General features: G+C 36.7%; 1 protein-coding gene across 6 annotated transcripts in view; it reads right to left on the bottom strand.

The window, feature by feature from the left end:
- Positions 1-21,239, bottom strand: part of CSNK1G3 (casein kinase 1 gamma 3) — a 126,247-nt gene that overhangs the window by 87,997 nt on the left and 17,011 nt on the right. For all 6 annotated transcript variants that reach the window (XM_056124319.1, XM_056124322.1, XM_056124321.1 and 3 more), the window contains exon 2: positions 3,185-3,609. In XM_056124319.1, the coding sequence (XP_055980294.1) occupies positions 3,185-3,362 (178 nt within the window). In that variant the 5' untranslated portion in view covers positions 3,363-3,609. The remainder of the gene's footprint in view (positions 1-3,184; positions 3,610-21,239) is intronic.

Here is a 21,239-nt window from a genome sequence, read left to right as displayed (position 1 = left end):
TAGGTAAAACTCTCCTGGAACAGCTGGATGTGGGTGAAAGGGTGATTGTGTGGGAAAGTGTTAACTCCTATCCAGAGGCAAACAGGTCCAAATTCTAAACATCATCATTACACAGGAAAGCAGTCTACAAAAAGCAAAATCTGTAGTCTAAAATGTCAACAGCATCTTTGTTTAAAACCAAATATCCAGGGCCAGAGAGATACTACAGAGGGTAGGGTATTCACCTTACCCTCAGCCAACCCAGGTTCAATCCCGGGCACCCCATATGGCACCCTGAGCCCTGCCAGGGGTGATCCCTAAGCACAGGACTAAGAATAAGCCCTGAACATCACTAAATGTGGCCCAACACAAAAACAAGTGAATAAATCACATACCTATAGCATGAATAACTACATTCTTTCCTACCCTAACAGCAACCACAAAAATTTTAGTAACCATAATCAAACATTCAAGGTACGTGTATACTAATGAATTTTTAAACAAAATAAGAAATCCCTCTGAGCACTACCAGATGGGATGCCCCCTACCAAACCCCCCACCAAAAACAACAAAAACAATATTTAATTAAATAGAAATCTTAAGCATGCTTTCTATATAATTCAGGTACAAAAACATATATGCATATAATAACTTTTTCTAGTTGGTGAAATCTCTTAGGATCTTACAGCAAAATACTCATGAAATGTCTACTGATAAGGTACTTAATTAGCTACATAAATACATATTGTACATAATGAATACAAAAGCACAGATACATTCTAATGTAATACATCTAAACAAAAGTATACAAACAATATAGTTTAGATAAGACAGATGATAGATGGCAAAACAGATTGATATTCCTATTCATGTTTACTTTCAGACTGCAAAAGAAAGAGTACTGCATGGATTTTTCAACATAATGTATACCCAGTTTCAATATATATACATACATTTTCTCATATTTCCCTAACTAAAATATTCTACTCTAGTCATACTGGGCACAAACATGCAGACACATATACACATACAGAAATAGATTTATTTTTAAATATACTGCAAAGACCCTATTTTGAAAAAAGTTGGCTGTAGTATATGCAAAAAAGAGGTTCAGCAAGAGATACAGTACACATGCATGATATAGCATATAGTAAAAGATTAATATGAATTAAAATACACAAAGAAGCCATAATTTTAAATTTTTGTTTTTAGTTCATTCTCGGAGGAACTCAGGAACTTACTCCTAGTTCTGTGTTCAGGAATTACTTGTCAGTGCTCAGGGAACCATATATGATACCAGGGATTGAACACAGATGGGCAAAGTATCAAACCCAGCAAGGCAAGTGTCTTACCAACTGTACTGTATCTCCAACCCCTGTCTTTTCAAAATGTAAAGCACAATATTGTTCCTTTTATATTATTAACAATGTTTAATCCTCACAATAAACTGACACAAACTGGCAGGCTACCGAATGTAACCTGCCCACATGGCAGAGTCTGGCAAACTCCCTGTGGTGTACCCAATATGCCAAATACCAGTAACAATGATGGGTCTCATTCTCCTAACCCTCAAAGAGCCTTGAATATGGCACTTTTTAAAAAAAATCTCAAGGGCTAGGACAAAGGAGACGTTACTGGGGCCTGCTCGAGGCAATCGACGAACAACAGGATGATCATGATCGTGAATAAACTGAGAAATGGAAACGATTCCATTTTAAAGTTAAGAAATTTAAGGTCCCAAATGGTTAATGACTTATATATCCCATAATGGCTGGAGAATTTTCAGAGTTTTCCATTATAGTACTAGTGTCTAATCATGTCTCACACCTGAAAATATGCAATATATATTATATATATTTAATGGATAGTGAAAAGATTAATGGTGCTCAATGTTAGACAAGTAATCTGGTTTTTCTAACTCAAAAATCAGAAACAACTTAAGAATATCAAAATTATCTATTCAAGAATCTTTTGAAAGGAAAACATTCATCCTTTCAAATATTTGAGAACCTACTAAATACAGAGTCTGCCAGTAACATCATAATACAGCTATGCACAAAGTATGTTATTATCTTTTATAGGCTTGCTTTATTCAAAGATTTAATGTATATTAACTACACAAAACATTAATAAAATGAAGGGGTAACTATAAATTAGGCTGTTTTATAAGAGGAAAGAAAGAAGTTGAGAAGATATAAACATACAAATGGATTTGCTTCTAACAACGAGGTTAGATGTAAAGAAAAGTGTAGAATCAGCCTGTTATTTTTATTTCTCAAGTTTCCAATTTGGGAAATAGTACCTACTGACCTGACCCTTCAAATTACCTCCACACTGATCCCCAAATAACCAAGGAAAATACTCCTTGTTTCTCTTCAATGAATGAAGTCACATTTCCTTCTATTCTAGACATACAAAAGATGTACTTCAGTTCTGACTACATTATTGTGTGAGATGCAGCAGGTAACCTTCTCTCACCAAGTTTCAACTGCCTCGTATATAGAGTTAGGAGATTTAAATTAGACCAATGTATCCTAAACTTACCTGAGTATAAGAACAAAATAAAGCATCCCATGTTAAGAGTAGATTTCCAAGCTCTGCTATGAGGTACTTGGGAAGAAGGGTTGGATGGGGTGTTAACAAATTAAAATTTTCTTTAACCCACTTCACTCTTTATTACCTTGAGTTTAAGCTACACATAGCCTTGTAAGTAATCATTTACCACGTTTTGAAATCTGAAGATGTTAAATTTTATTCTTAGAAAATACACACATAAAACATCCTGACATTTATTTCCATCTTCTTTTTTTTCTTCAGTGTGGCAGCTCTTTATTTACTGGTTGAAAGAGTTCAACAGCAACCTCCATCTTTATCTTATCTTCTAGATGGTTAATTTAGACATTCAAAGGTAGAGAGATTGCCCAAAGAACAAGTGCCAGAGGTTCAACTCTCCCCAAACCCCACAGTACTTCAAGTAGTGCTACTAGGGTGTGACCCCAAAATAAAAACAAAATCTAAATGTTCCTATGTATATGGGTGTTCTTTGCAAATGTAAATTCAAATAGATAAGAATTTCCTAATGTCCATATCCTTTAAATTACCACAATTCAACAAACAAACTTTTTTTCATTAAAGTAGCTTTCATTTTAAAATAATGCTCTCAACATAATAATCAAAAATAATGTAGCAATCAAAATAGTCTTACCTAATCGTAATTCTCCAAAATTGCCACATCCAATTTTTTTTCCAACTCTAAAATTAGGTCCTACCATTAAAACTCCAGAGGATGAAGACCCAGTTCCACGAGTACTATGTCCAGACCGACCACTAGGCCGGGCCATTCTTTCATCTGATTTGTCCTTGTCTTTCTTTTTATTATCCATATCAAGTTTGCGGTACTCCACTTTGAATTCTTTGATCAAGACAAGCACAATGAAATAGGATATTGTGAGAATAGGTACATCACTAGGTAACTGTACCAGGTGGGTAATGTTAACATTCAAATTGCAGAAGGTAGTCAATTAACTGGCGCTTGTTCATCCCATTCGTAAAGTTTTCCTCAGTTGTCTTTTCAGCAGAACATGTCTTCAATACAATCCTCCAATGATGTAGGCTGATACTGATAGAGAGCTAGAATATTAAGAAAAGAAAATGAGTTATCTGTTTGGGAAATGAAGATAACAAAATTTAGGCAATGAATTACTGCTAGTTATAGCTACCCACTGAAAGCAAATCACAGAATACTGTATTCGTTAATGGTATTTATATAACTATTACCCATATTCATATAATAAAGGTCACAAAAATGAAAGCAAAGCAAAAACAATAAGAATCTGACTTTATTTTTAAAAAGTAATAAAAATACACTGAGTTTTTTAAGCCAATATATTTACTAATGTAAATCTTTCCATGTAAAAATATTTTAATTTTTAAAAAGAAAAACAGGGCCAAGAGAAAGTATAGCACGTAGGGAGCTTGTACTGCAATGTTGACCCAGGTTTGATCCTAGCAACACGTGGTTTTCAAGTCCCACCAGGATTAAATCCTTGAGCCCAGAGCCAGGAGTAAGGCCTGAGCATCACTGGTTGTGGCCTCCCACAAAAAAAAAAAAAAAAAAAAAAAAAAAAAAAATCTAAAATTAAATTAAATTTTAAAACTCCATTACAGACTAGAAATGTAACTCAGTAATAAAGATACTGCCTCCACACACACACATACACACACACACACACACAAAAGATGTTACTAAAAACATCTTCCACAAATTTATATCCTTAATAATCTTTAGTCTTTTAAAATCTACATTGCCACCTGATCTTCATCTCTTCTCCACTAACTACTATATGGAATATAAGGCTCAGAACTAATAATACAAAGAACATTCTTGCTACAGTTCCTTAATTCTTACAGAACTGGGCTCTGAAATTCAAATATGATTCCACAAGGATAAAAAATGTTGGCATTCATCAGCCTCATGAAGTAGGAAATGTAACCTTTAAGTTTTGCAATATACTGATAAATCTTTTTTTTTTTCTTTTTGGGTCACACCCGGCGATGCACAGAGGTTACTCCTGGCTCTGAACTCAGGAATTACCCCTGGCGCTGCTCAGGGACCATATGGGATGCTGGGAATTGAACCCAGGTTGGCCACATGCAAGGCAAACGCCCTACCCACTATGCTATTGCTCCAGCCCCCTCTACTGGTAAATATCTTAAGCTCAAAAAATTTTTTAATTTAAAATTTAAAAATGTTTCTGGAGGACTCTACCCTTTCAGCTTGTCTAGAATTTCACCCATCAAATACATCTCAAATCTGTAAAAAATCCTCAAGTTTAAATAATGCTTTGATCTAAACAGTGATGTCCTACTGGTTTTAATATAAAAGATCTATTCCTATTTCTGAAATTGTTAACAAGCAATCATAACAGCACTTTCTGATTAAATTTCAGCAAACCCCACAGCAATTAATTCTATCACAGAAAGTATTTTTTTAAAGTTTCCTATTGTCATAGTCTTAATTTTCAGATGAAACATCAAGCATGTGTTCGGTACATGTAGAACTAAGTAAGACTTGTTTTCAGCATACAATACCAGTTAACTGATACTGAACTTCCCCTTCTGCTATAAATATAAAACTGAACAAAACATATGAAGCACCTGTTTTCAGGCATTAGACAAAAGGCAGTGCAGACTGTGATCTTTGAGAAAAGGGAAGGCAAGTTCCACCTTCACCCAAGCTCTGTAGCTAGGTCAATTTTCTAAATATAGTTCAAGCACTGCACAGTGATTACAGATCAGAGTTGGGACTGCTGAAATGAGTAGAATGTGGGAGACTATACTAAAGATGACACAATAGTAGCTTTGGGTGGAAGGGAAGGATAGGTTGCATGTTTGGGGAGGAATGTTCTGAAATATCCAGGAGATAATGGATACTATAGGATTAAATAAAGTTACTAACTGATGATACTAGATTCTGGGTACTGCTGAGGGTGATGGTGAAGAAACTCTATTAATCACAAAACTCAGATCTATTCTGTATTCCCAGAAAACTCAGGTGACATAAAGATCTGGAACAAAGAGTACAGACCTACCTCAGAGTAAAGACTAGTCCAAACCGGCCTAACTACAGTCTGAATATCTCCAATTAAATTCATTACTGTTCAAAATGAACCTCACCATACTTATAAAGACCAAAACCCAGGCTAACAATGTTAAATAATGTTCAATGAAGTGTTAAAATTTACCAGACAATGCAAATTAGTAGAAAATATGACCCGGAGCTGGGTTTTCAAAAAACCAGACTCCAAGATGAATCTGAGGAATTAGAAAATGAGACTTTGAACTAGTAAGTGGCTACTAACATATTAGACTTTAAAAAAAAAAAGTACAAAAATTTTTAATAAATGAAAATTTTCTAACTTTGGTGAAAAACACCAACCTGCAAATAGATAAAAATATAAAAATTCAACAATTCCATTGAATACAATAAAAATAAATCTCATTCTATCATAGTCTAAGTGCTAGAAACTGAAATCAAGAGCACTTTCAACTTTTTATAAGAAATAATGCAGACACTCTGCAATTACCACCATACTCCCGACCGGACCCCACTGCTCAGACAAGCCTCACTCAGAAATTAATTTGTTCAAACACTCAGGTATGCATGTTTTGTGACTGAAATCTCCAGCTTTCCAGGGGTCAGGAATAGGCTACCTTCCTCCATCTCCCTGTATTTTGGAAGCTTGGCAGTAACTCATACACCCGAAAGTTGCCAGTCAGTTAAGAATTTAACTTCAGCTGTATCACCCCCTTAGAAATTCTGACACCCTGGAGTGCATGGCAGGGATTTTGGCCACACAACATCTCAAAACCTGTAACACTAATAAACCAGAAGTAGCACATCAGATTGGATGGGATGTAATGTAGAAGGCAACCAATATCGTCGATTGCCTCGAGCAGGCCCCAGTAACGTCTCCTTCATCCTAGCCCTGAGATTTTTTAAAAAAGGCTCTTTCAGGGTTAGGAGAATGAGACCCATCATTGTTACTGGTATTTGGCATACTGGGTACGCCACGGGGAGTTTGCCAGACTCTGCCGTGTGGGCAGGTTACATTCGGTAGCTTGCCAGTTTGTCCAAAGTAGAAATGAGGTAACAAGATGTCGCGCGGCCAATCTCAACCAATCTCAATTAACAGAATATAAACAGAGAAGGCTTAATCTGTAACAACATTTTAGTAATCTCTTATACAAGAGGTTAAGGGCTCCATGGTGAGACACAACAATCTTCACTACTTCCAAGGAAACATTTTTTGATCATCCTTTTAGCAAATTAGTTATAACAAGCAATGTAAAATAAATTATTGAAGGTCTGCTATGGGGGCAAGTTCAATAGCGGTTGGGAAAATTGGAAATAATGGTGGTGGGAAGGTGCGTGGTGATGAAATACTGAAAAACTAAACTGACTTAATAAAGTTATTTTTTAAAAAAAAGAAATAATTCAGGTTATTTTCCCAAAAGTGGGAGGACATTTTCAAAGCAATGAAAAAAAATGAGGGAAGGGGCGGGAAATCTTGCAATTAAATTTCTATATCCTGTAGTGTTTTCTTGAATGATTCTTTAAAACCTCAATAAATCATTACATCAGATAGAAGCATAAAACTTCAAAAATAAATGAAGTGTTGAAAATCAGAAATACACAAGTAATTTGCTATTTCAAGAACAGATTATCTCTTAGTGTCATAGCATGTGAAAGTAAAATATATGACAAAATAGTAGGGGAAGGTGACAGTAAAGGAAATATTAAGAATCTTAAATTTGTTAAGAATCATGTGGTTCAATATTAACTCTAACCAATGAGAAGAATGCATTTTGTAGCACCTAGACCAAACAACAAAAACTGAGATAGAATAGAAAAGCTATAAAGAAATAAATTGAAATGATAAACATTTGATCAAAATGAGGGGGGGGGAGACATAAAGCAAAAAAAAAAAAAGACACTAAGCACTTAAATGAAAATAGACATATTCTCCCTGTAGAAGACAAATATTTTCAGATTACATAAAAAATGTAAAACCTAACTATTTTCTAGGAAACAACTTTACAAAGACACAAATCAAGTGCAATTAAATACTATGCAAGCAGTAAAAACATAATTTAAAATGTTGAGTCTATAAAATAAAATAGCAAGAGCATTTCCAAAATCTAGTCATTTCAAAATGACAATTTTGACATTTCAAAATGACAATTTCCATAATTAATAATATACAAGACAAAAATACTACTATGTAAGCTAATATAATGTGTCTAATACTACTATTTACCCTCACAAGAAGACCAACTAGATCTACCCACAGACAAAACAAGAAAAAAATTTCCAAAACCAGAGCTGCTGATAATGCAGGACCCTGGACCACAGAGACCAAGATGAACCAAATAAAAAGGCCAAGAGGACTGGTTACTCTTTAAGCACTTCATCCCTCCCCTTAGCTGACAAAGCACCACACCTAGAAGACTGCTCTCAATATACTATTTTCCCAGTGGATAAGAATGCCTCAGGTGGGGGGCTGGAGCAAATAGCAAGCGGGTAGGGTGTTTGCCTTGCACGTGGCCGATTCGGGTTTAATTCCCACCATCCCATATGGTCCCCCAAGCACCGCCAGGAGTGATTCCTGAATGCAGAGTCAGGAGTAACCCCTGAGCATCGGCTGGGTGTGACCCAAAACACAATTAACAAAAAAAGAATGCCTCAAGTGGACATCCAACTCTGTGGTACTAAAGGGTATTTCCTGGGAGGTTCACTCACATCTCATCTCACAGGGAACAGTGGGAAGATTCAGAAGATTATAAATCTCAACAAGTAACAAGAAATTTAATCCGCAATCATGAAAATTCCGGATTTCTGGTGAAGAAACACCAGAATTCTCTTATAAGTTACTGGTGTGAGTGCATAATAGTATGATTTGGAAAAAAGAGCCTGAGAGTTTTATTATAAAGTAAAATATTCAACTATTCTATGACCTATCAATACCACTCTTAGGTAGCACTGTCCTCCCATTGTTCATTGATTTGCTCAAGCAGGCCCAGTAACGTCTCCATCATGAGACTTGTTGTTAACTGCGTTTGGCACATCAAGTATGTAACCGGTAGCTTACCAGGCTTTGCCTTGCGGGCAAGATACTCTTGGTAGCTTGCTGGGCTCTCGAGAGGGGTGGAGGAACTGAACCCGGCTCGGCCGGCCAGCTGCGCGCAAGGCAAATGTCCTACCGCTATGCTATTGCTCCAGCCCACCACTCTTAGGTATTTACACTTAATTTTACAGAGATTTATATGTGTTTATAGCAGCATTATTCACAATAGCCAAAACTTAGAAACAATCCAATGTCTAGTAGTAGAAAAGGTAAGCAAGCTAGTATATTCATTTACGGTGGAATACTATTAGGTAATTAGAAAATTTTTTGCTAATGCATACAACAGTATGGATCTCTCAGGTATCAGCCTAAATAAAATAAGTCAGACACAAACACATATTATATTACTATAGCTATATGAAGTTGTAGAATGAGAATGAGTTATTTGCTTGCAGTATTTTCTAAAGTGGGTAATGGGGAGGGTGTGCTGAATGCTAGAATAATCCTGAAGCCTCTGGGGCAACTGCAAGGGAAAGGAAAGCTTTCTGCTTTTTCACTTAAAAGTAGATTTCCAGAGGTACATTGTGTGATTTTTTTCCTGAAAAGCAGATGACAGAACAAGGAAGTTTTAAAACCTCTGAGCTACTGTTTAAGGTGGTAAGATGTCTGACTGCAAGGAGACAGGAGGAACTTTCTGGAGTAATGAAATATTTACATTGATTGAAAGAGAATAGCACAGCGGGTAGGGTGTTTGCCTTGCACGCAGCCAGGTCAGTGGACCCAAGTTCGATTCCTCCACCCCTCTTGGAGAGCCCAGCAAGCTATCAAAAGTATCTCACTCACATGGCAAAGCCTGGCAAGCTACCTGTGACGTATTTAATATGCCAAACACAGTAATAAGTGTCACAATGAAAACGTTACTGGGTCCGCTAGAGCAAATTGATGAACAACGGGAGGACAGTGACAGTGACAGTGATTGGAAGAGAATTAGTTGTACATATCTATGTAAATTCATCAAGTTACACTAAAAAAAAGTTTTGTTTGTGAACTACACCTCAAAAATGTCTTTCAAAGTAATTTATTTCCCCCAAATGAAAACTTATCAAAGCTTATTTATAACATCATAAAGCTTATTTAAAATGCTACTTTAAAAAAAGGTTATGAAAAATAAGAACAAAAAACGGTTACTATACAAATCACTATTTTTAAAAGTCCTTCTTTCTTATTTAAAAAATTGTCATTTTCCTTATGCAATTTCCTATATCACTTTCAACATAAAATTTTTTTGTGTAAAGTTAAATATCCACAATACAATCTGCATGTAAAAAATTCAAACACTGTAATATAAAAATACTTTGGGGGATCTTAGTTCTAGTTGAGGTACTTATTTCTTTCGATCTGATGTGTATGTTTCAGAATTATTCTGTAACATCTATACTCAAGGACAGCAGTATCAGTTACTCAAAAGAGGTACACATTAAGTCTATGAAAAGCAAAGCTGCCCCAAAGTATGTACATTTGAAAATGTGCCATGTAGGGTGCCTTTCTTTCCACCAACTACAGAGGAGCAAGCGTGATGGGAGGAAGTCAAGAAACTGCCTGCTAAATCCTTCCCAATAGAAGGTCAGGGGCAAACCCCCAAACTGGGAGGTAAAAAAACAGAGGCAAGAAGTGATGGAAGAACTTAATACAGAACTTAATACTGAACCACACACACAAGTAAAAAAGTATTTTTAATAACTCAAAATGAGACCAATGATCAAAATGAACTTAGGCTGAAAAAAATATGTGACAAGAAATAAAGGGGTTCTGACTAGACCACATCTAAGTGGAGAAGGAAGAACAATCAACACATGTATCCAGCAGTGGATAAAGAGAAATTATGCTGTTTCCAAAGTTATTCCATCCAGATCCGCCCTTTCAATAAACTACTGATAAACAAATACAATTTTTTTCAGTTTTCATAAACATTTCTAACATCAGATTTATCATCAAACTATTATTAAGGTAACGTTACTATTTTCCTACAACAGCATCTTACAAACAGTATTACAATTAACCACAAGTCTGTCTGTGTCAGTAGTCAATATTAACTTCAGCCTACAGACTAAATACAACCTCCTACCTATTTTAACACAGGCTACAAACTAAGAAAAGGCTTTCGTAACACATGGAAATAAAATTTTAGCGTTAGGAAAACTTCCAATTTTATTTTGTTTTGTTTACAGTGCTGTATATCAAACTCACAGTTGGGAGACATGTGCTCTACTAAGTGCTGAGTCCCCCAAAATTCAGATTTTAACGTTCGTAAGTTTTATAAGAATGAATCCAAGCTAATTCATATTCTGTGGTTTTTGACTGCTTCACACTTCAGAAGCAAAATTTCATTGTAAAAGATCATATGTAGCACAATCATTTCTTACTTTTGCTGCCCAAAAAACCACAAATTGCATGAAAGTTATAATTCAGTGTTTAGAGGGCCATACCTACCAAGATACAAGTACCTTTTTATTTACATTTTCATTACCACTGCAAACCCATCATGTCAAAACCAGAAAAGTGGGTGCTCATATCATAATTTTCATAACCTTCAGGTCTTAAAAAATATGTGGATCGTTAACAAATTAAATGGCAAAACATTATTATGTAATGATACTATGCTAACTAAAGAGATAAGTATTATATTTTCATTACTACTGCTGCATAACAAATTATCAAAACCTCTTATATCAATAAACATTTATTATTTCAATTTCCACAGACTAGATGTCTGGGCATGTTTCAGCTGAGTCATTAAGCTCAGGGTTTCACAGATTCATTTAAGTTATCAGCTTGAGCATATTCTTATCTGGAGGCTAAGTGGGCAGGGTAAAAAATCCTCTTGTAAACTTGCTTCAGATTATGAGCAAAACTTAGATCCTTGCAGTTTGTAAGTGAAAGTCCCAGTTTTCACTTGGCTTTTAGAATGAGGCTGCCCTCACAACCTAGAAAGGGTCAATATGTAGTTCCTAGAATTTGTCCAGTTTCCTGTAACATGGCTTCTCTAACACCACTTACTTCAAGTCTTCCAGAAAGAATCTGTAAATCCAATCTTCTAAGAACAATTTTACAAAAAAAAAATAATTACTACTTCACACTGAAGTCCAGCATTTATACATTGCTCAAATACAGGTTTTGGGACCCTAGCTGCTTCAGGACCTCTTTGATGTTACTATTTGTGTATTCAAGAAAGTATAAAATTAGATGAAAGTAATTTTGGAATCCCAGTTTAGTTATTAGCTAGTTGTACACTTTGGACAAGGTTTATTAATGTCTAAAATTAGTATTTCAAAAATAGGAAGATCAGACTAGGAGACTTCTCAGGTAGCAGGACATTATGTGCATTTGATGACAAACTTATAGGTAACCGTGTGATCTCTAAACCTACCACATTTCCAGGAACCTAGGACTGACAAAAGATACTCTTTCATTGTATGATTCCTTCCTAGATCCCCTTAATTATATACTCGCAATTCCTTAACATTAGGCTTTTACTTATTTGAGACATCAAACCTCACATATGTAAAGCAGTATGCCCCAAGTGTTCCCAGACAAGCACTTTCTAATGAATATGGCACATAAATTACCTTATGCAAGTGAGATTACCTTATGTAAACTAGTTTTCTAATGTCTGTGTTTCTATGGATCCATTTTAATAAAAACAATTATATAGGTTGGGGGTTGGAGGGGTGGAACCTGGAAACTTATACATCCAGAGTCACAAATTCAAATACCAAAATAGCAAAGCAGGTAACATGAGTTAATCAAACTAGTGTAGTTACTACAAGAGAGCTTATTGCTTTCTATAATCCACTAGAAAGCAAAAACCCCATTAAAAGGCATCTAAGATCTGTACTCCCGTATTTACAGCAGCATTATTCACAACAGTGAAGATATTTAAAGCACCCAAATATTGGGGCTGGAGAGATAGAACAGTGGGTAGAGCACTTGCCTAGCATGTACCCAACCCGGGTTTGATCCCTAGTACTCCCCATATGGGCCCCCTAAGCCCCACCAGGAGTGATGCTTGAGTGCAGACAGGAGTAAGCCCTTAGTATCACTAGGTATGGCCCAAACAAAATAAAACAAAAAGAATCACTTCTGCTTTCTAGTAGTCAAGCAAAAATCAGAAATGAGTAGATAAAAGATCCAAATTGTCCACTAAAATACAAGTTGCAAAAAGAGGACCCAAAAATCATTCTAGAATTATATATTAAAGCTAGAGAGGCAGTAAACAATAATCACTAAAATTTTTAGGACTTTTAATATTTAAGAATTACAAGGAGAACAATGAAAATAAACAACTTAAAAACTCAGAAATTAAGCATCCATAGAAATAAAAAAATCAAGGGAAAAAAGCTTGATAGAAATATGCCCAGGCTTTAGAAATGATCACTTTGGACAAAAACTAATACTGAAAGTAGGTAACGGGATATACATGACAACCTTTCAGTACCTGTATTGCAAACCATAATGCCAAAAGGGAGGGGGGGAGGGGGGGACGGAGAGAGGGGGAGGGGGAGGGACGGAGGGAGGGAGGAGAGGGAGGAAGAGAGAGAAAGTGCCAGTCGTGGGGGGGGGGATTTAAAAACTTGGTGGTAGGAAATATATACTGAAGGGGATGGGTGTTGGAACATATTATATAACTGAAACTGAAACCCAACCACGAACAGCCTTGTAATTGTATATCTCACCGTGATTCAATAAAAAAAATTTTAATCTAATAATATAGTTTTTTTAAAAAAAGAAATATGCCCAGCTTACAGTTTCTTTTAACACAAATAATCATTTATGTAGCTGGAGGGTATTTTAATGTTTTAAATGTAGTATACATATAAATGAAACCTAAAACCTCCTACAACTGAAATGAATGGACATGCATTCAGTTAATGCGCAGAGCTATTTCAGCTTGCGTATATGGTAATAAAATATTTAGTAATTATGTTTAGTTCTATCATCAGTCTCAGCAAACTTATTAAATATTTATATTAAAAGGATAGAATTCATCTAAAGAATGCTTTATAAAAACTATCCTTGAGAACAGCTAATAGAATTGCTTTCATCAACAGTGACAATTTTGATGTAGCAACATTCACTAAAAAAGACCAAAATGAGTTGCTAAGTACAGGAAACATTAGACATAATCTGATTACATGAATATAAATGCAGGCCGCTGGCATATTTGTAATTTGACAACCACTGACAAATCTTTAAGTATAAAATAGAAAATCAGATTCTCTAATCTGCACAGCCAAATAATTTAGGACATTACAAAAACAACTGACATCCTAAAGGCTGCAACTAGGTAAAATAAGTGTATTCTCTTACTGTTCTTCTCATAAAAACTATGCAGTTAGCTCAAGCTTTCAAGTAAACATTAAAAGTTACTATGTTCTAAAATGATTGTTAGAATTTCTATAAGTACCTCTACTAATGATTATTAGAAGTTTTTACAGGTATAATCTCACATTTAACATCATATTTAATGTTCCTTGCATATACAAAATTAGAAGGAATGTAAATATTTAAATTAAAACTTTCATGTTACTTGCTACAATACTGATTTCTCACTGCCTGTTAGCTTAAATAAAAAGTTCATATTTGGCATCTAAAATGACTCATTCAAGTGTTTTAAATGCCTTTATTCAGTTTCTATAAAAACTACATGTCTCCAGGCTTCTTCAAAATTTAAATGAGTAAGGATATTTGTGATGTGATGGCTAGCCGTTACATCACATGCTTCTATTAGCAGCAAGTGTCCCAGTTACTGGTTTCTGGCAAAAGCTCAACTGTGGTTGTCTAAGAAAAGACTAAACACTTATTTTTAAAAGCTAAATCATTAACTGTAATGTCAAAAATGGAGATCAATTTCTCTAATTACACACTACAGACATTTGTTTTGTCTCAGTAATATTTAGTAACTACCATCTACACTTTACGTTTTGAGAACCCAATTTCAGCAACATCACTTGTACATTCCTGTTAAGAATCAGGAAATTCTAGTATTTAAAAGTTACCACCAGTTCTATTAGACTAATGTCCTCCCAATTATGCATAACGACTATTAGTTAAATCACCTACTGGATCTCAAACAAAATTTTTTCTAAAGAATAATAAAAAAAAAACTTAGTGAGTATATATGTAGTAAGAATAGTTCTATTGTGAGCTGGAAAAATAGTACAGGGTGTTAGGATGCTTGCCGTGCACCAAGTTGGTTGACACGGGTTCAATCACCTGCACCCCAAATAGTCTTCTAGGCCCACCAGGAGTGATTCAGAACAGAGCCAAGATGGGGTATGGTGCCACCAGCAGGTCAATCTGTATCTGTGAGGCAAGTGCATCAGCAGCCTGATGGCACCATGAGACTTTCAGATACCCCATAATTGCTGCTGTGCCTTTGGCCAGACCTCAAAAACTTGGGGCAAATTTACCAAGAAAGTAAACAGCCAAAAATAAGGTATGTTGGAGACATACCTACAAACCACCTCCAGCTCAGCTATATAATTGGAGAAATGGCCTCTTTGGTTCCTGATCGAACTGCTTAACAGCCATGATCCCAGAGACTCAGAAACGAATCTCGGAACCCAAAGGCTTTTGGCAGAAATGCGTCCTGTTCCTGCAGTAGGTTACTGGCGCTGGGCCGCTCCAGATGGGAATAGATTTAGTGCCTTGGCCTGTTCCCCCTGGCGACCTAGTGACCGCCATCCTCCAGAGGCCACTGAAGAATCACAGTCAGGTTTGGGCCTGCAGTGACAAGACATGTGGGGCCTAACCAGATGGGGGTGGAACCGCCCTTTCCTCCCCACCCCAACAAGACCCTGAGTCGCCACCTAAAAACAACCTCTCTGACGCCTGATCAAACTTATTAATGGTCATGATCCCAGAGACTCAGAAACAAATCTCAAAGCCCAGAGGTTTTTGGCAGAAATCCATGTGGACCACATACAAAGTGGCCGCCATCTCAGAGCTTATTGGAAAGCCAGGTATGAGCCAGTGGTGACGGGGCAACTGCAGTCTCATGGGAAGGGGGATGGTACCAGCTCATCCTTCACGCCCTACCAAGGTCACGAATTGCCCCCACAAGCAGCTCCCCGGCACGGCCATGGTTCCAGAGGCAAAAGGACTTAGTCCAGAGCCCAGCAGCTAGCTGCAGAAAAGTGAATGGACCATGCCTTAAACTACGGTGCCATGCCTCCCGGGAGGGAAAAGGTATTGCTCCCTTTTGCCTCCTCCCCACCTCCCCGACCCCCCCCCCCCCATGCCACCCAGGCAGCAAGGTGGTTGCCATCTCAGAGCTTATAGGAAAGCCAGGTATGAGCCGACAGTGACGGTGTCGGGGCAACTGCAGTCTCATGGGAAGAGGGGCAGTACCAGCTCGTCCTTCACGCCCTACCGAGGTCACGAGTTGCCCCCCATAAGCGGCTCTCCGGCATAGCCATAACACCAGACGCACAGAAACCAATCTCGTAATTATCTGGCTTTTGCAGAAATCCAAAATCATTATATGATTCTCATAACCAGCTATAGAAAACAAAGTACTTCACAATGCCTTTTCAGCAATTCTGATTGTTGGGGGGAAAATTCTAAACAATAATGGTGCATCTTTTGTCGAGATAATGAATGTGATCAATGTAGAGAAGAGTTAAGTAGAAATCATCTGCCTCACAGGCATTGGAGGGTTGGGTGGGGGGTAAATTGGGGTTCTTGGTGGTGAAAAATGAGTGCTGTTGAAGGGAAATGTGTTTGATCATTGTATGACCAAGACTTAAACCGGAAAGCTTTGTAACTTTTCCCAGCGATTCAATAAATAAATAAATATAAGAAGAAAAAAAATAAACTACAAAAAAAAAAAGTAAGGTGGAGTTCATGCCCAATTCAATCAGCTAATCAGTGACTGAATAAATAGCAGCACTCCTACACAAAAATAAATAAATAAATAAACAAATAAATAACAGAGCCAGGAGTAAACCCTGAGCATTGTCAGGTGTAGTCCCAAAAACGAGAAGAAAAAAAGAATTCTATTTAAGATCAGAGAATACAGCAGACAAGAGACTTGCCCTTCATATAGCCAAGATTTCCATTCCTGGCACCCTGTATGTATAGTCTCAGATCACTGCATGTGATCTCTGGGCATAGAGGCAGGAGTATGCCATAGTGGTGTGTGGCCTCAAAAAAGGCAAATAAAAAATAAAATTGTTTCATTTATTGAAACTTTTGTTTTGGTTCTTGAAATGTATACCACTGACATGGTGGGTAACACTGATATGTAAAACATTTCTGTAGGTTGTAGTAACCTTTTCTATTTGGGGGGCAGGGTCACACCTGGCAATGCACAGGGGTTCCTCCTGGCTCTGCACTCAGGAATTACTTCTGGCAGTGCTCAGGGGACCATATGGGATGCTGGGGATCGAACATGGGTCAGTCAAAAGCTCTACCCACTGTACTATCGTTCCAGCCCAACCTTTTCTATAAGTTATGGTCAAAAATATTTATAAGTTTAAAGTATTAATGTGAACGGAACATTTAAAATAATAGCAAGTTATATAACATACACAAGCACAGGTATCAAAATGATTTAATATTACAATGTAGTAATTCAGTCCTCTAGTGGGGGTGACCTCCCAAGGAATGCTCAGGAGACCCTAAGTTGATTTTTTTTTCTCTTTTGCTTTTTTTTTGGGTCACACCTGGCAATGCACAGGGGTTCCTCCTGGCTCTGAACTCAGGAATTACTCCTGGCCGTGCTTAAGGGACCATATGGGATGCTGGGAATTGAACCCGGGTCAGCCGTGTGCAAGGCAAACTCCCTACCCGCTGTACTATCACTTCAGCCCCCTAAGCTGACTCTTCACCAATCAAGCCAGTGGTTCTATTCGAGCACCTGATAACGTAACTAGCAACCAGATAAGGTAACTATTTTAAAGGTGTTCAAAGTGTCTTCTGTGCTTCCTCTTTTCAATTTCACATGTGAATGCATATTCCCATTGGTAGTAATCATTTTATCATTAACTAATGGTTATCGACAGTCAAAGAGAAGACAATGTTAAATTTGGAAATGTCCAGTCCTGTTAGCATTTAGTGTATGCACACCCAGAAAAAAATGCAATCTTTATCTCCTGCCACTTTAAGCATGATAATCAAAAAAGGAATCAAGTAGAAGGTATATTAAATTTGTATTTCTGATATACCATAAATTCAGTGACAGACTTGATAGCGCAAACTTGATGGCAAACCCCATCACAAGAATGATACTAAATTTAAAATTCAACAAGTTTAGAGGTACTTTTATTCAACAAATATTGATTGGGGACCAGAGTGATAGTACTGAGGGTAGGGTGCTTGCCTTACACACGGTCATTGCAGGTTCAAATCCCAACACCACATATGGTCTCCTGGACCCACCAGAAGTGATCTCTCAGTGCAGAGCCAGGAGCAAAGCCTGAGCAGTGCTGGGTGTGGCCCAAAAACAATGTGTGTAAAAATAATAAACATATATTAATATATAATAAATGTAACATATAATAAAAATTTATATACATCCACATACATATTATTCACACCCTGTACTAGGCACAGTTCAAGACTGTGGTGCTACAGCAATGAATGTGCTCCCAGATAGGGTTTCACTAAACCTCATAATGCCTAACTTCTTCCATGACCTTCAACTTCCTGTACTGTATTTTTACATCATTTAAAAAGCTCAGTCTTCTGTATCTCATCAAAAACCAAGACGTTTATTCATAATAATTCATGTCGACAAAGATGCTATAAAGAGTGAACTAAGAAAAATAAAGGGCTGAGGCTCCTACAGGCTTCTGACCACATGTTTACCAACCCATCAATACATAACCTTGTTTAAAGTATATTTCTGTATGTGTGTGTATACATAAAACAATGAACTCATGCCAATGGCACTACAATTCATGCTTCACCTAAGCTCATCTGACACGTTATTTTCTCCATCACTGTCACTGTCACTATCCTCCCGTTGCCCATCGATTTGCTCTAGCGGGCACCAGTAACATCTAACAACAAATTGTGAGACTTGTTGTTACTGTTTTTTTGCATATCAAATACGTCACAGGTAGCTTGCCAGGCTTTGCTGTGTTGGCAAGATACTCTCGGTAGCTTGCTGGGCTCTCGGAGAGAGGCTGAGGAATTGAACTCAGGTCGGCCAAGGGGAAGGCAAATGCCCTACCTGCTGTGCTATCGCTCCAGCCAATTTTCTCCATAAGACATATAAAAGTATTTCGAACATTCATATAGCACTTCAACACTGCACTTGGGGGTTATTTTAAACAGCAAAGGTACTCAGAGATGAATAAATAGATCCAAAAAAGCAAAGCAAAAAGGCAGACCACTGCCTTATTTGATTTCAGCTGAGACCTGGCATATCAGGTTAAAAAAAAAATGTTGACTATTCAACAAAGGCCATAATGACTTTAAAAAAAAAGGATGATAAAGTCTTGGGAGTTACAAATAGATTTTAACAAATTTTCAAAAAGAAAATCTGTGAATACTGAAGATCAACTCTGATGAAGGACAGTTTCTCTTTAAATGTATTTAAATGAATAGAAATGACAGAATTTAAATATTACCACTGTGCAACCTTAATGAATTAATAGAAGGAGGCAAGGATTTCAAAGACTGCTAACATCACAGAAAAACAAACTTTGATCTTCCTGATGAAAGGGAAAAAAACTTAAACTGAATTTGTTCAAACCTCTACATATTACTAAGAATTTATAGGAAAAAACAAGGGCAATGTTTGCACTCTTTAAGAAAAACCATTTTTTAACTGGATATCCTCAAGGCGAGGATATTTTATTCAATTCATATTTTATTTATTCAATCTCCCCATTATCTTCTATAATACACAGCACACAGATGAGAAGGTCTGTTAAATAAATGAGCAAATTAAAATACCTCTTAAAAGTTTAGGAACCCTTGTTATAATTATCCTCTCTTTTCCAAATAAAGAAAAAGGTACCAGAAGACATTTTAGGAGACACTAAAAGAAATGAACTATAATGCCTCACTAATCAAATACTGTAATTTCAATTCCAAAACACAGCTACCAACAAGAGAAAAAAATTCACCAAGAGGTCACAAAATGTATATTCTGTTCAGAAAACTTTAAGAGCCCATAAACCCCACATTAAATTATGTAAAATTGAAATTATTTATAAAAAATAATTCACACTAGAAACAGAACTAAAATGTGAGGTCACTAGTAAAAATATGACAGAGAACAAGAAAGATAAACAGTCTTATATACCACATTCAACTCAAACATTTCCATACTCTTATAACTACACATTTGTAATTGTAGATCTAAATAAGAGCTGAGTTAGCCCCAGTTTTGACTTTTTGTTTTTGGATTTTTTTGGAGGATAGTGGGAGGTGGTGGGGCCACACTAGGCTATACTCAGGGCTTTCTGCTGGCTGGCTCTATGACCAGGTACACGTTGAGAAAACAATACTTACAAATTTAACCTTGTAAAATTCAAGACTTTAAAAAAGCCAAGAAAATCAAAAAAATAAAATAAAAATTTTAAAAATTAAAAAAACGAAAATATTTTAGTTACACTGAATAACCTAATTTAGGAATCACCTAATTTACCTAACACTTCGTTCCCTGATAATGCCAGGTAAGAGAGAATATATACTCAGAAAAGTCAGTAGCTGTTTCACAAGTGGCTGTTATAACAAAGTTTTATTCTTTCTTCTTAACCACAGTGCAACTTTGCTAATTTATTAAAATACACACTTGGAAAAGTCTGGCATTAGCAAAGGTCACAAATTTATGGGATGAGAGCAATAGTACAGCAGACAGGATGCTTGCCTTGCACACAGCCAACTCAGGTTCAATCCCCAGGAGCCCATGATTCCACAAGCACTACCAGGGATAATTTCTGAGCACAGAGCAACAAGTGACCCATGAGCATCACAGGGTGTCGCCCAACAGCCAAAACAAACAAACAAAAAAAAATTCATAAAGGTTCATTCAGGGGTACTAACATTTGAGAATTTTATTATAAAGCCAGTATTTAAATTTCAGAATTTTTTTTTCATTACAACTCTTCTATATTGTTGGTGAGAATGTAAAATGCTAGAGTTGCTTTGGAAAACAGGTAAGCAGTTTATTATAAAGTTAAATGTACACTGCCCTATAAACTCACAATTCCAATCCTAGAACTTGTCCAAAATGAATGAAAACTTAAATTCACTTAAGTAAACAAATATTTGTGATAGCCTTATTCAAATCATACACACATCAAAAACAGGAAAGGTAAAAGGTAAAGGTAAAGGCCCTCCCGTTGATCGTCGATTTGCTCAAGCGGGCCCAGTAACGTCTCCATTGGAGACTTTGTTGTTACTGTGTCTGGCATATCGAATACTCTCGGTAGCTTGCCGGGCTCTCCGAGAGGGGCGGAGGAATCGAACTCGGGTCGGCCATGTTGGCTGCGTGCAAGGCGAACGCCCTACCGCTGTGCTGCAAAAAACAGGAAAAAAAACTAGAAATCGCTTTAAATGATGAATGAATAAACACACTGAGGTATACCATAGTATATCCATATAATGGAAGATTGC

The sequence above is a fragment of the Sorex fumeus genome, unplaced genomic scaffold (assembly GCF_029834395.1).
Source record: "Sorex fumeus unplaced genomic scaffold, SorFum_2.1 ptg000051l, whole genome shotgun sequence".
NCBI classification, from domain to species: Eukaryota; Metazoa; Chordata; class Mammalia; order Eulipotyphla; family Soricidae; genus Sorex; species Sorex fumeus.
This window is presented reverse-complemented; position numbering and strand designations above follow the sequence as displayed.